This window comes from Abramis brama, assembly GCF_963993115.1.
Source record: "Abramis brama genome assembly, chromosome: 12".
In the NCBI taxonomy this organism is placed as follows: Eukaryota; Metazoa; Chordata; class Actinopteri; order Cypriniformes; family Leuciscidae; genus Abramis; species Abramis brama.
This window is the reverse complement of record NC_139974.1, coordinates 26,773,215-26,789,222: the sequence shown is the minus strand read 5'-3', so window position 1 is coordinate 26,789,222 and position 16,008 is coordinate 26,773,215. Positions and strand designations below refer to the sequence as shown.

General features: G+C 37.4%; 2 protein-coding genes across 3 annotated transcripts in view; one reads left to right on the top strand and one right to left on the bottom strand.

The window, feature by feature from the left end:
• The window catches only part of slc66a2 (solute carrier family 66 member 2), a 44,084-nt gene extending 39,702 nt beyond the window's left edge, over window positions 1–4,382 (top strand). For both annotated transcript variants that reach the window (XM_084131148.1, XM_084131149.1), the window contains one exon: window positions 2,364–4,382. In XM_084131148.1, the coding sequence (XP_083987274.1) occupies window positions 2,364–2,571 (208 nt within the window). In that variant the 3' untranslated portion in view covers window positions 2,572–4,382. The remainder of the gene's footprint in view (window positions 1–2,363) is intronic.
• Window positions 4,383–5,301: 919 nt separating this feature from the next.
• kcng2 (potassium voltage-gated channel, subfamily G, member 2) overlaps window positions 5,302–16,008 on the bottom strand; it is a 40,082-nt gene continuing 29,375 nt past the window's right edge. The window contains exon 3 of the mRNA XM_084131066.1: window positions 5,302–7,941. Coding sequence (XP_083987192.1) covers window positions 7,105–7,941 — 837 coding nt within the window. The 3' untranslated portion in view covers window positions 5,302–7,104. The remainder of the gene's footprint in view (window positions 7,942–16,008) is intronic.

The following is a 16,008-nucleotide window of genomic DNA, read 5'->3' as shown; positions in this document are numbered from 1 at the left end:
AAACGAGCAAACAAACTGGTCAGAGATTGCAGATTCCACACAACCTAAAAAGCCTCGGTATCCATCTAAAAATCTCTGTGAACGAGAGCATATTAAAACGCGGATAAATCAACTCATTAACTTACAATCTGTAAGTCTCCTTGGTTTTCATCGTCAATTGCGCTCGATCTTGTTGCAAGTCCTTAAACTGGCAACCCTGTTGAGGTTGGAGGAGGAGGGGGTAGGGGAAACAGTGGTAAATATTTAAATATATTTGCAATTACACATTTGTAATGATGAAGTTGCAATTAACTTTAAATGTAATATCGAATAACACACTGCAGTTAAAATTATAATCAAGTACAGTGCTATGCATAAGTTTAGACACCCATGCTAAAGTTGACTAAAAAGAGGAATAAAAAATCATCTTTTGGAAATTGAACTTAATGCCTTAATTAAAAAAATTAGGAAAAATCCAACCTTTAAGGACACCAATTTTCTTTGTGAATGAATAATGTATCGTAAATAAATAAAAGTTCTTCCTTAAAATACAGGGTGCATAAGTTTGGACACCCCTATGTTAAATTCCCATAGAGGCAGGAAGATTTTTATTTTTAAAGGCCAGTTACTTCATGGATCCAGGATACTATGCATCCTGATAAAGTTCCCTTGGCCTTTGGAATTAAAATAGCCCCACATCATCACATAGCCTTCACCATACCTAGAGATTGGCATGGAGTACTTTCCATAAGATCATCTCTCAATGCAAATCAAACCAGCTATTAGGCTAACTGAAATAAAACCATGCCAATCTCTAGGTATGGTGAAGGCTATGTGATGATGTGGGGCTATTTTAATTCCAAAGGCCAAGGGAACTTTATCAGGATGCATAGTATCCTGGATCCATGAAGTAACTGGCCTTTAAAAATAAAAATCTGCCTGCCTCTATGGGAATTTAACATAGGGGTGTCCAGACTTATGCACCCTGTATTTTAAGGAAGAACGTTTATTTATTTATGATACATTATTCATTCACAAAGAAAACTGGTGTCCTTAAAGGTTGGATTTTTCCAATTTTTTTTAATTAAGGCATTAAGTTCAATTTCCAAAAGATGATTTTTTATTCCTCTTTTTAGTCAACTTTAGCATGGGTGTCTAAACTTATGCATAGCACTGTACTTTACAAAGTGCACTTGTCTGCAGATTCATTCAGCGTTGATAGTGTTGCCATTGAAATGCATTAAATGCGAGTCACGAACCGCTCCGAGTATAACGTCACGGGTTTCCACTTCTTCCAAATTACAGAAGTTATGGCGTGAACGCAGTATAAGCTCATTGTTTTAGTTCAAGAGGAACTGTAAAAGGTGGCTGCTGTTTCAGTTGCGGTGCTCGGTGACTAACGTCTGTCTAACTCTGCGTAGCATGAAACGCGCTAATGTCGTGTGATGTCTGCGCGAGCAGGGTGCGCGGTGGTATGAAAATACATGCGTTGACAGGCAGGTAGGACATCGTATCATTACATTCGGGCCAAATGCAATGAGTGGATGAACATTTTTATTATATGATATACTGTAGTTGTATATACATATAAATACATTTAGACCACCTAACTTAGTGATTGCTATCAGGATATGAAGAGACTTTCAACCAGTAAAAAAAAAAAAGTCTGGAACAAATCGCCTACCATGCCTTTAAGTGCCCTTTTATTTCATTAATATATTATCTGCAAGTACAATTTCTTAAATATATACTTTTCACAAGGGTTATCAATTAATAATGACCAAAATTTCTGTCTGTTCTTCACACAAAGCAATCGCATGCCTTCAGAAGAGTAGGAATATAGTAGAATGAGTTCAATGGAAAAGTGCGACCAACACATTCTTCAAATTTCTCCTTTTGTGCTCCATGGAAGGAAGATGTTGAGGAAATAATTTCAAAATTGGACAAGTGATCTTATGCTTTTTTTGAGAGCACGAGACCCACATGTGGAGCAGATGGAGCCGGTCTGTGAGAACACTGTTACTGTCCAGGCTCCATGTTACAGCTGTCCTTTCCCAACAAATTACTTTATTAAAAACTTAATTCTCAGCTTTGAGAGAGGTGTTTATAAAGTCTAAACCCATATCACTCTAGTGATGCTCTCATGTTCTCTCACAATTGTGACAGATTATGTATATTAATTAGATGAGGCAACCTCATCAATCATTATTGCTCATACTTGAGGTTAACAAACCCTATAGTATTAACCTTTAAGCGTAACTCATCCTGCACTTGCCAGTTCTCTCATTTTCAGTGATTTTGATCAATCTGCCTCTCTTTCTCACATCTCCAGACTTTAATAACACTCTCTGACTCTAACTCTCTCTCACTTCCTGTGCCTCCAGCATTAAGATGGTGTTGATGTGGACCAGTGGAGACACTTTCAAGACAGGCTACTTCCTGTTGACTCAGGCTCCCATGCAGTTCTGGATCTGCGGCCTCCTTCAGGTGTGCGTGGACTTCGCCATTCTCTTCCAAGTGTACTATTACAGCCTCTACCCACAGAAACCCATCTCACACACCACACATACCACCTGCGCCAAGGCCCTATGAAACGCCCGCATGTATTAAGGAATGTGCTCAAATCTATATTACTATGTATATGTATGCATACATACAAGATCGTTGTACAGTCTCCCCTAAAAGTATTTGGGTACTCAAGTCACACTTAAATATGTTTGAATGTCCTTGCATTAGAATGCAAAACATCAAACTATGATGCTAAAGCTTTTCTCACAATTTCCGCTATATTTTCATAAAATTAATGCCACCTTTTTTTATATTTTATGTAATGAAATGACATTCATACAGTAAGTGTTGCTTAAGTGTTCTGATTATTTTTGGTGCCACTGTAAAACTATTAGTAGAACCAACCTTTACATGCAATATCATAAAGATATGCAGTTATATTTACATTTACATATACTGTACATACACACCAGCCCAGGGTAACATTCATGCTTATGAAAACTTTTGCCTTACAGACTTTCGGAATAACCAGAAATGTATCTGACATTAGATGGATGAATGTACAAAGAGATTAATACAGTTAGTGTAGTTTTATTTGGATAAGTTTTACCTCAGTAGCCTGCTGTAGTGTTTCATGCAGTGAAGGCCAGATGAAGATCACAGGAAGAGCCCTGTGTCTATTTGAACCAAAAAATAAATAAAAATCCACTCTCCTTTTGGTAGTAGGAGACAGTCCTCATACAATTCACAAATCTACAAGACTTGATGAAATGTATTCCCCAAATGTTATTTTTAGAGATATGAATAGCAGTCCAAGTTCATTTGCGTGCAATCATTTTAGTTAGCATGACAAATTAGGAAATTACCAGATTCATATACTGACCTTTGACCCTCTAAAAAACTTTAACAATGTATTTGTGGCATTTTGGGGGTTAATTTTGTTTTATTTTTTATCTGTCTTCAAGTCAGTAATCAGCCCTGAACATGACAATACACTGAAACAAATATTTTTGTAATTTTCCAGAAAAATTACCTAAAGATTTAGTTTTTACTCATGATGTTTTTACTTATGCTTAAAGATTTATGCTTAAAAAAAAAAAAGCTTATTTTTGTTCTTTTTTTTTCCAGTTTTCTCTTACTAGAAAATTTGACAAATACTTTTTTAAGAAAATGATTATTTTGCAGAGTAGTACTGGTTCAGTAGTTCTAGTCCGGAATGTCACATGCCAGTAAACAATTCTTGTGTTATGAGTGATATGCTGCTTATAAATGTTATAAACGGGTTTAATTGTTTAATGGGGAATAGTTTAACACAGTTGATGGCCTTTTGGCGTGATATTTCCACTCTTGCTTTGTCCAAGTCATGACATTATTTTTTATCCACAAAAAAAATAAAATATGAAAGACTATCTACGATAAAAACTCTCCCAATTTAGATAAAAATCCTTTTTTATTACTATTGCTGTTATTTATTTCTATTTTCTATCTTATTCTATCTTTTTTTTACCTGGTTGATTCTAAAATGTGTTTGACTTCAACTTCATTTAAATATTTATATATTGTTTCTCTTTGTGCTGTATTTTGATACTATAGCTGGTTTATATTATTTAGTTTTTGTATCTATATTGCCATTATTTTAAACTGTCTTCTGTTGAAAGTTCTTGCCATTGAATGAAAGTAACAGATGTACACTCTGGTTCCCATTGCCATATATAGGTTTACTCTATCATTCTATACAGTATTGATACTCAGTTATTGATTGCTGTTTTTTGGAGGGGGTTTTGTTGTTTTCTGTTCAGTGTCTGTCTAGCCAAATGTTCTGTTAGTGTTAGGATGGATACTGTTGGTCACTCCACATATTTTCAATGCAATGCAATTTTTTATAGCAAGTTTTGTTAATAAAAAAAAAATAAAAAAAAAGAGGTCTGTTTGGATATTGCTATTTCATTTATATGCATTTAAATTAATAATGTTTGGGGGGGGGGTTCAAAGTAATTTGAAATATTTTGCTGTCAGGTTCCTCCAAAGATGTATTTGATGTTCCATTATCAAGCTATTGTAAATTCAGACATTTAAAAATGTGACCACATTTAACAACACCAATATGAAAAAATTGTGCGTGTGTGTTCTGACATTAATGACAGTTTAAAAATCAAGTTTCTAATCAAGTGACTGTGGTGTATGTATGATGATTTGAGCGTTATTGCTCTGTAGTCAGCTTATAGTCTCGCAGGCTGTGAACATTTGAGCCTGTATTTCTAAAATACAGGCATTGAACCAGTTTCATTAAAATGGAAACCTGGGAGAGCATTCATTATGGCTGTGGTCATTATAGCAGTGTTTGTACTGGCAGGTCTCTCAATGCCTTTATGAGCACAGGGCTCTCAGGGGAATCAATATAGATGTATCTACCACTGATCAATGTTATGAGGTCTTCACAACAATCTGACCCTCTGTCACATTCATTTAATCGCTTATAGGAATAGATGTGCTGGTCTCCCAGTTCAGTCTGGACAGGACTCAACTGGACACACTAAATTCTTATCTTAGGAATATTTCAACACCCAGTCATGATAATCTGACGGTATCAGATGGTAATACCATGCTACCGAAGGATTACTATAATCATATACTGTATGGTACATGGCAGTCCAAGGTTTTTAGTCGTGAAATTATCTTGCTTTACATTCTTGACATTATGGATTGAGTAATTCCATCTGTCCTAATATGGAAAGTCGGTCTGAGTTTGAGACTTTCCTTTCTAATTAAAAATGACATTTACAGTATATCCTACAAAACCATCACTCAAGACAATTTGAAAATAAGAAACCTTTATTTTTTTAAAGGGTATTTCACTGTGTTTATTACAACCGGCAGATCCTGAGACTATGGCATCTAAAAGCAGAATTATACAGAAATATGTTTAAATGTGTTTTCATAAACATAGTTATTGCAAACCAGCTATATAGGAGCATAAATTAAAGTTCAATAGCCTGTTTTGAACAGTGTAACACAATGTATGCTCTTACACCAGAGAAAAGCTCATTTTACCTTAAAGGTGGATGCAAAATAAAATGTCAATCTTCACAGTCATACAGTTTTCACAGGTAGGAGCATCCATCTACCAGGTACACGAGCTTAAATAAAATTCAATCATCACTCACTCTCATGCCATTCCAAACCCATATGATATTCTTTCTTCGGTGGAACACAAAAGGAGATGTTTAACCAAATGTTCATTCTGTTTTTTTTCTATACAATTAAAGTGAATGGGTCAAACGCAGTTGAGCTCTCAAATCTCATTAGAACTGCTGCATATATAAAAGAGGCCAGCTATTAAAAGCTGTGCAGGTAAACCTCACTTCCCTGACCTTAGACACATTTTTATGGGCTGCTAGTTTTAAAATCCTTGTTAGTTAGCCCTTCTCCCATGCCAGTTAACGCTGGTTCGAATCCCACTCGGAGTGGTACAAATAGGACCAGTTACATTGGTGCCGTGACCCGGATGAGAGTGAGATTTAGGCGGGTGGTAGATAGCGGTGCAGGTAAACCTCACTCCTCTAGCCTCAAGAGGCATGCAGCTTTTAGTGTACTTGTTAACACGCCCACCTCCCATGCCAGTTTACACTGGATCGAATCCCGCTTTGAAGTGGTGAGAGTAAGACCAGTTACATTGTTGCTGTGACCTTAATGGTTGTGAGGTTTATACGGGTAAATATAAAGGAGGCCAGCTAGTAGATAGCTTTGCAGGTTAATCTCACTCACTTGGCCACAAGAGGCAAGCTAGGGGCAGAAGCTTTCAGCCTTTTTAGGACACCTGCCTCCTATGCCAGTTGATGCTCGTTCAAATCCCACTCTGAAGTGGTGTGAGTAAGACCAATTACATTGGTGCCATGAACCGAATGGGTGTGAGGTTTAGGAAGGTGAATGTAACTGAGTCAGCTGTGCAAGTAAACCTCACTCCCCTGGCCTCAAGAGGCTGCAGTCTTTCGTGTCTTTGTTAATGGACCTGCCACCCATGCCGGTTGACGCTAGTTCGAAAAACCAGAGTTGTGTGAGAAGGACAAGTAGTTACACCTATTCAAATGGCTTGACATGATGGTTTATGATACACGCAACAACATGTTGCTTCGTGTCACTGATGTCAAACCTGGCATGACAAATTTTAATTCTGAATCATAAGTGAGATTTAAGAGCTTCTTAAGTAGGGGGAAAATAAGTTAAATTTTGCATCTTTTCTCAAACTAAGTTATCATATGGCTTCAGAAGTCTTTGAATAACGGTGCCATGAGTCATATGGTGTTTTTTAAATTGTTTTTGGAATTTATAGACCCAGTCTCCATTCACTTTGAACAGTTCCATTTGTATTCCATGGAAGAAAGAAAGTCATGCATCTGGAACATGATGGTGAGTAAATGATGACAGAATATTCATTTTAGGGTGAACTAACTCCTTAAAGAATTGTGCTTTGGACTACAAACCAGTCCATTTTAATGTTCCTTTCCCAGTGTCTATTATTGTCAAGTCGCCTGCTTAAACAGGTACTATATATGGCCGCTCACCTGTAGCATGTCTTTGTACGTGGGATTTTTCTTTAATCTTAGTTAATTGTTTGCATTATGACTTTAGAGATCGCCTGACCTGTGGGACTCCTTGACTTGCCACAGCCACAGATCTGCGATGGTGCGCAGTGACTGCAGTGGTTTCTGTGATTCCATGTAACGAACTGTCAGTGTCCTGTGAATCCTCACTGTTTTGGGACTTGGTGCTGTCTTGTGAATCGGGCTTGTGCCGTGTGGCTCGACACTGTTCCGCTTTTAGTTCCAGGTAGGAGCGTGAAAAAGTGTGAAATATGGATGTGACTGGGAATGCCATGAGCAGGATTCCACTCAGGATGCTGCTGAGTGCCACCACTTGGCCAGGAATGCTGCGTGGAACCATGTCACCGTATCCAACTGTGGTCATGGAAATGACGGCCCACCAGTAGCTCCCAGGGATACTGGTGAACTCCTGCTTGGCGCCCAACTCGCTCTCGGCCAGGAAGACCAGAGGTGAGAACAGTGCCATGGCGACGCACAGGAACAGCAGGAGCAGTCCGAACTCTCGAGTGCATCGGCGTACGGTCAACCCCAACGTCTGCAACCCCAAAGAGTGACGTGCTAAACGCATCACGTAGAAGATCCGCAGCGCTCGAAGAACTCGCAGGACCAATCCCACTTTCTCCAGGTAGTTGTTTCCTGAGCCGGTGGGACGGTCGTTTACAGACAGTGAGTCCACTATCAAAGTGATGTAATAGGGCAGGATGGCCACCACATCGATGATGTTGAGGGGTGTGCGCAAGAACACGCACTTGCTCTGTGTCTGGATGAAACGGAGCAGGAACTCCAGGGAGAACCAGCCCACACACACCGTTTCCAGCACAAAGATGTTGAAGCACCTCTGGGAGCACTCACCCTGATAGAGGAAACACATGTTAGTTGAAGTCTGGGTTTCACATTCTGTTGAACCTCTCGAGTCATTTAGAGTCTTCGTGTGAGGGTCATTATGCAATATATGTCTCAATATATTGGATAAATATTATACCCTATATTCTAAAAGAAAACAATCCTAGTTTTCCTTCATCACAGTATTAGGTAACACTTTATTTTAAGGTGAAGTAGTTACACGTTACTACATGTACTTAGTACTTGCTGTAGTAATAACAGTAAATAATGCATAATTACAAGTAACCCTAAACCAAACCCTAACCGTAACTCTACAGTAAGTACATGTAGTTAATTAATATTACTCAGTACTTATTTGAGTAAGTACAATGTAACTACGTCACCTTAAAACAAAGTGTAACCCAATATTCCCATTAAGTGTGACAAGGCAATTCATTAAGAAATATTCCAGCTGTTTCTTCATTTTTATCCAGTTCCTACTTAAAATGTTTCAAACATGTTTTTATAGTTTTAATTGGTGATTTTATTTTATTTAAATTTAAATTAAATTTATATATTTTTTCTGTATACTAAAATTTAAACTCTGTCATCAAATACTTACCCAAATGTTACAAACCCACAAGACTTTCGTCATTTTCAGAATAAATATTCTAATATAACCTAAGAGATTTCTATCCATCCATCCAAAGTCTAGATAATCAAAACTTTCAAGCTCCAAGTATAGTTCATAAAGGCATCATAGAAAAGTAACCTATTTGACTCCAGTGGTTTAATAAAAATGTAATGAAGTGATTTACATATTGATATCTTTAGTTGTTCCAAAGACAAACAAAAGTCTATCGGGTTTGGAATGACATGAGGGTTAGTAAATGATGACAGAATTTTAGGGTGAACTATCCCTTTAAGTAACAAGAGTCAGTTCCATAATGACATAACCTTTACAAAGTAACATCATTTTAATGGGACAACAGCGTGCTGCTGTAAGTGCATCAGTAAGTATTGGCAATGTATTTGATGAATTCTGTTATGTTGTGGGGTCATTTGATTTATCTCAAATTGGTTTGATTTCATGAAAATTTACCAAATTTATCTTTGTATAAGCCAACTGTCTGTCAATCGCTCTCTAAGCAATGGCTAGCACTTTGTATAACTAATTAAGTTATAATTAATAAAGTTTAAATGTCTGAGCTTGGCCAGAGCATGTTTCTGAAATTAATTTCTTAAACTATAACACAAGCACATTCATTTAAAAAAAAAAAAAGCTGTTGCATAATTTCAGTGACTTGTAATTACTTGACAAGAGTCCACTTGAAGTCTGCAGCTGAGGTACTGCATTTAATTTAATAAATACACTTGTGTCTTTGAAACATTTTACTTTCTAATTTGTAATCATAAAGACAAAAACAAATGTTCCATGAATACTGAAGGTTCTTAGGAACAGACAGATTTAATAACATTTTTAACACAATGAATATATTTTGAAAAGCAGTGAAGGTCATCACTAAATGTGTGAGAGAAAATGGAACAACAGTGAATGTGCCCAGAACTGGCAACTCACCGGTGTCAGGACAAAAAGAAAATTAACCCCCTGGTGTTACTTGGTCAATTTAGACCCCCAAAATACTGTATTGAATTTTTACAAATTTTAACACTGGAATGGTATGAAACTTGTTGACTTTTGAGGCACTTGCTATGTGATTAAAAAAAATCGTGGACTTGATTCGAAAAGCTAAATGATTGTAAAAAATAAATAACACATTCGCGGTTAAAAATTACCGCCATTGGAAATGACTGCCACAATGCAAAAATAAAGCACACAGCAGTAAAGGGGTGAAAATATAAAACATAAAAAGTGCAAAACAGACAAACCCACTCTGGGTGTAAGTATACCCACTTATACTGTACACACACACACACACACACACACACACACAGACAGGAGTTTGAGACTATTTACCAGTAAGTTGATCCAGAAGAGGTTGAAATCAGATCAAAACCAGATGAATCGAGTTCTGATTAAGGATTCCTGTTCATTTTTGTTACATTTTTTATTGAATTTTGATGTTTGAATTAAATGATGGGTAACAAAAAGCTGTAATCATGATGCAAAAAACACTTCAAATCAAGATTTCAAAAAATCTAAACTTCGCCAAAAAACTATTTTTTGATCATCTCTAAATATATATTTAAATGCAAAATTCAATATAAGTAAGTTATTATGTCTGAAAACACTATTGTAACTGGGAATAGCCTACATAGCCCTGTTTATATACTTATATAGGGATTTACAAGCCTGCTTCAATTGCACTGATTGGACTGTTTTTGAAGCTGCATGCTGACACTGATTTGGATGAGCTCACAGATTCTGTCACATTATACATCAGTTTCTGTAAGGATATGTGCATTCCTACCAGGACTTATTTAAAATACAAAAACGACAAACCATTTGTTCTCAGCAAAACTCAGACAGCTTCGTCAGTTCAAAGAAGATGCCTATAGGAATGGGGAGAAAATCTTGTACAATCAGGCCAAAAACACACTGTCTAAAAAGCTGGAAAACAGGTTTTCAGCCAGCGACCCTGTGTCAGTGTGGAAAGGCCTGAAAGACATCACAAACTACAAGACAATGTCCCCCAATACTGTAGGGAATCAACAACTGGCCGACGACCTGAATGATTTCTACTGCAGATTTGAAAATCCCAGTCTCTCACCTTACACCCACTCTGATGGTCTCTCTGCACAACCATCAACACCTCCAGCAACCCCCCCCCAAGAGAATGTGCATCGGGTCTTCAGGAAACAGAAGACAAGGAAAGCACCAGGCCCAGACGGTGTCTCACCAGCCTGTCTAAAAACCTGTGCTGTCCAGCTGGCCTTCATCTTCTCGCAGATCTTCAACAGATCACTGGAGCTGTGCGACGTCCCTTCCTGCTTCAAACACTCCACCATCATCCCAAACCCCCAAAACGGGACTTAATGACTACAGACCTGTCAATCTCATGGTCATGAAGTCATTTGAAAGACTGGTGCTGGCACACCTAAAGGGTATCACAGGACCCTTGCTGGACCCCCTGCAGTTTGCTCATCGAGCAAACAGGTCAGTGGATGATGCAGTCAATATAGGACTACATTATATCCTGCAACATTTGGACAAACAAGGGACTTATGTGAGGATCCTGTTTGTGGACTTCAGCTCAGCCTTCAACACTATCATCCCAGGACTCCTCCAGACTAAGGCCTTGTTTCCAACTTTCATTAAGATGCGTTTTGGTCGATCGGTACACAAATAGACAAGGGATACACATACCCGTTTACACCTGGTATTTTAATCTGTCTCTTTTGTCCACTTTCAACTACTTTTGTCCTGATTTCTTTGAGGGGAGGGTCTATGGGCAGATAAAATGTTGTTGTTTTTTTCAGATCTTTCGATCTAATGTGCAAAATAAGCTCGTGCAATTTACATATGAACGTGCCCGGAGACACGGAGAGCATCAGCTTTAATTTCTGCTCTGATAGCTGAACGTGATGAGTGCGTGTTAGAAATCAGGAATGATGAGACAACATTGTCCTTGGTACGTTTTCCGTCTTCAAACCAAACTTGGGTCTTTAGCTGACAAAGTTTAAATCCCGTCAGGCTAGCGCACTTCCCATAATGTTTACACGTTAGGTCAGTAGGCGGAGAGTAGGCGGTCTTGTGGCTGTTCGAACGCATTCGACCACATGAGCGTTTCCACTAAGAAAGCAATCCAGTCGAATGTGTTTTCGACAACCTCAGGAAGTGGTCGAAAGTGGACAAGCTCAAAACGTTTTACACCTCGTTTACACCTGTATTTAGCGCCGTCCACTTCGATCCGATCCGATCGACCAAAACGAATCTTAATACCAGGTGTAAACAGGGCCTAAGTTAGCCCAGCTCTCTGTTCCTACAGTAGCTCTATTTGTCAGTAGATCACCAGCTTTCTGACAGATAGGCAACAGCTAGTGAGTCTGGGGAAATTCACATCCAACACCTGCACAATCAGCACTGGTGCCTCGCAGGGATGTGTGCTTTCCCCACTGCTCTTCCCCCTGTACATGAACACGACAGCTGGCTGTCTGGAGAAGTCATTATAACCTGGAACTGAACACGCTCAAAACAGTGGAGATGATTGTGGCCTCCACCCCAGCATTACCCTCACTCACCATCAAGCAGTGGAGTCATTTAGGTTGCTGGGCTCTACCATCTCTCAGGACCTGAAGTGGGACAATCATATTTGCTCTATTGCAAAAAAGGCCCAGCAGAGACTGTACTTCCTTCACCAGGTGAAGAAGTTCAACTTGCCACAGGAGCTGCTGATGCAGTTCTACTCTGCAGTCACTGAGTCTGTCTTCTGCACTTCCATAACTGTCTGGGTTGGCTCAGCTACAAAATCAGAGGATTATTGGTGCTCCCCTGCCCACCTTCAAAGAAATGTATACATCCAGAGTGAGGAAAAGGGCTCAGAAAATCACTCTGGATCCCTCACAGCCAAGTCACTTTCTCTTTGAACTGTTGCCATCCGGTCGACGCTACAGAGCACTGAAGAGCACAAGAAAAGTTGTTCCCCCAGGCAATCTACATATAAAATGTGTTTTTAACATAATTTGACAAATATTTTATATATAAATAAATGGTCCATAATTTAAATATGAATATTGTTTCATAACACAAAATAACAGATATTAAAGAAAAAACATTGAAATTGAAAAATTGTTGACCGCGAACAACACAAGTGTGACTCCCAAATGAACAATACCGGAGGGTTTAGGTATCTCTAAAGGAGTTATAATTCTACAACTGTTCATGAAGCAATAATATACATGCACAGAAATCCAGCCTGAATAGACGGCTGGAGAGAGGAAAGGCTTTAAGCCTTAAATTTGCCCAAAGGCATCTTACTCCACAATTTAGATTAGTCTGTCTTCAGTGCTACATGCTAAAACACACAACACAATAGACTGAGAACACCCCCTCAATGAAGAGCAGTGCTGGCACACATGCCTCTATGCGGCAGGACAGAAAAATGGGGGGAAATTGTAGAGGGAGGCTTAAAAGCATGAACGTCAGTGATCTGGAATGGCCCAGAAAATGACCGGTTGAGCAAAAGTGGAATGACGTAATAACCTTATAACTTACCCAAATTACTGCCAGTTTCCACTTTCAAGTATTAATATAAAGTGGCCACAAAAATGTGGAGACTTTTTGGATATTTAAAATATCTAAATGTCATTGCATTAACAATGACATTAAATGACATTCATCTGCAAACAAATGCTGTTAACATTTTTCTCACAACTTGTCACTTTCAGAGCAATTTTATGATGACTTCTAATAAGCTGATGTGTAGGTGATTTTAAGTGGATGTATTAGATCAGGTTACCTCAACTTGCTTGTGGTATTTTTTGCAAATAGGTTTGAAATTTTTGTTATATAATGCATTTCTATGTGTTATATAATCCAATTCATGCATTTTAAAATGTGGCTTCAAGGGATAATTCACCCAGAAATGAAGTCTGTAATTTACTCACTCTCAAGTCTTGACTGAACTTTTTGACTTTCCCATTCCTGTTGAACACTAAATAAGATATTTAGATTTTCTTTCCCCCATACAATGGAAGTAAATGGGGTCCAAGTTTATTTAGATGAGTTATCTCAAGTCTTGCCTGTTTCGTGTGGTGCTTTTATTACCACTCTGTCTTTTTTGGTGCTATAAATAAAGGCACGAAAGTACATAAAATTCATGTGGATATACATTTTTAGAGTTATTGTAGTACAGATTGTAGTCATTTTAAATTATTATATATGTCAAAATTGGTAAATATTCTCATAGTTTTATTTTCTAAAACAAAATGTTGAAAATTCCACAAGGTGCATATTTATTAAAGTCATCACAGCTACAGAATCATCAGTCTAGATGTATATAGCTAACACTGATATAAGAACCCTGTCTTGATTTTTTAAATTATGATTAAATATTTAATCATTAATAATGTCTCTTTTAATGTTAAAGTTACAGAGTATCATAATCTGATGTCTATTTTATAATGCTAATTAATAGAAATGCATATGCCACATGTGCGACCAACCCTTTGCTATTGAATAACTTATTCATATGTTATTACTGACACAGATACTGCAAACTGATTAGTATATCAAACTGACATTTCTGCTTAATGGGCATGTCAAGAATTACACAGCAGACCTTAAAGTCATACTTGAGCTGTTTGACGCATGATGCTGTTTCTGAGGGGATCCTGCAGGCCATGTTTAATTACAAATTACTCTGGGGGAAAAAATAATCAATCCACTCTGAAGCCCTGAATGAAATGTATTAATGAGCTTCATCCAGACAAATATGTTTTCCCGTCACAGATTAGGCAGGCAGTTAGAAAACTATTTCTAATTTATAAAAGGTTTCATTTTCCTTACGAGCCCTGCATGATCCCCAGCTTCCTCTGAAACAATCAGGTTTTGCATGCAGTTAATGAACTGCATTAATATTTAAAGGTATAATTAAATGTGATTATTGCCTAATAATGAAAATGAGTTGATGAAGAGAATGTTGTTGTTATTCGTGGAGTTTTCCCAAGGTTAAGTGCATAGTTTAAATTTGCCATATTTATTCCTCCAATATGACATTTTCTGTGGAACACAAAGTGAGATTCTTAGCAGAACGTCCATGTTGCTTGTTTCCATACAATGAACGTGAATAACTGGATCTTTCAAGTACTAAAATGGACCAAAAAAAGCATCATGAAAGTGGTCCATATGACTATATTTCAAGTCTTCTGAAGCCATATGATGGCTTTGAGTGGTGATCATTCAGACTGAAATTTGAGTCTACAATCTTGAAAGCTTCATGTGGTCACCATTCACTTTCATTGTGTGAAAAAGAGCAACAGAACAAACTTTCTTTTGGCTAACTTTATGTTCCACAAAAGAAAGTCAAAGAAAGTTTGGAGGGGTGGTTAAATTATGACTATGTTTATTTTGTGGGCAAACTATAGATTAGATAAGCAGCCTTCACTGAAAAAAAACAAGTCAAATTTACTTTAAAAATATGCGTGCAAAAAACTTGACAAAGAAAAATTAATTACATTTCACATATGGAATTAAGGTAACTCTACTTAACAAAGTTAAGTAAAATTAACAAAGAAAATAAGTAACTTTAACTTGACCAGATAAAAAAGTTTGAGTAATATCTATTTAGTTTGAGTTTCCTTTGCAATATATTTCACTTAAACAATATTACATTGAATAAAACCACACTTTTAAAGTATATTCTTTACTTAGAAATATCTAAGCAGAGAACTCAATACTTGGTACACAATGACGGTAACATTTGATAAAACATTTTTGTGTATGAATGTGTCATTTTGAGTAGAAAATTAACTCCAAATGTCACAAAATGGCAAGTTATTAATCCTAACAACAAAAGCAATGATAAAAAGTGAAAAATCAACCTCAATAATTATTCAAGGCCCAGTGCATGATGGGAACACCAGTATCAGAAAAGTTGAGTAATTTTATTAATTTTATATTTAATTTTATAATGTTGATATTTATGCTTTTATTTCCCGTTCCCGCGGCGGTAAATTGCGGGTGTGTATTTGCAGCCTCTTACCGCTAAGAGGCGCTACAATCACAGACTTTGCAAAATTCAGTTTATTCTCTATTATTGCGCAATCTGCCGCGGCGCCGCGACTCTTTGAGAGTGATTGAAAGCTGGTAGCAAATCAATTCAAATGAAACATTGAACGAATTCATAATCACAATACTGAAATTACTGAAATTAAATTGAAAACTTGAATAATGAAAAAAAAATCAACATAAAACATTGCAATAGAAAATATTAGGCCAGTGCAATGAGGCTTTGTAAGAGCATAAGACATTAGTTTAACAGTTTTCAGACGATAGCTCTGTGGGCAATGCAACAACACGAGCCTATCGGAGCTTCAAGCGTTTTGAGATCGAATCTCAGTGTAGCCGACAGTTCATGTTTTCCGTTCTTGATGCTTAAATATGTAGGCCTATCTGTTTATTAAAGTCAAGCATCTT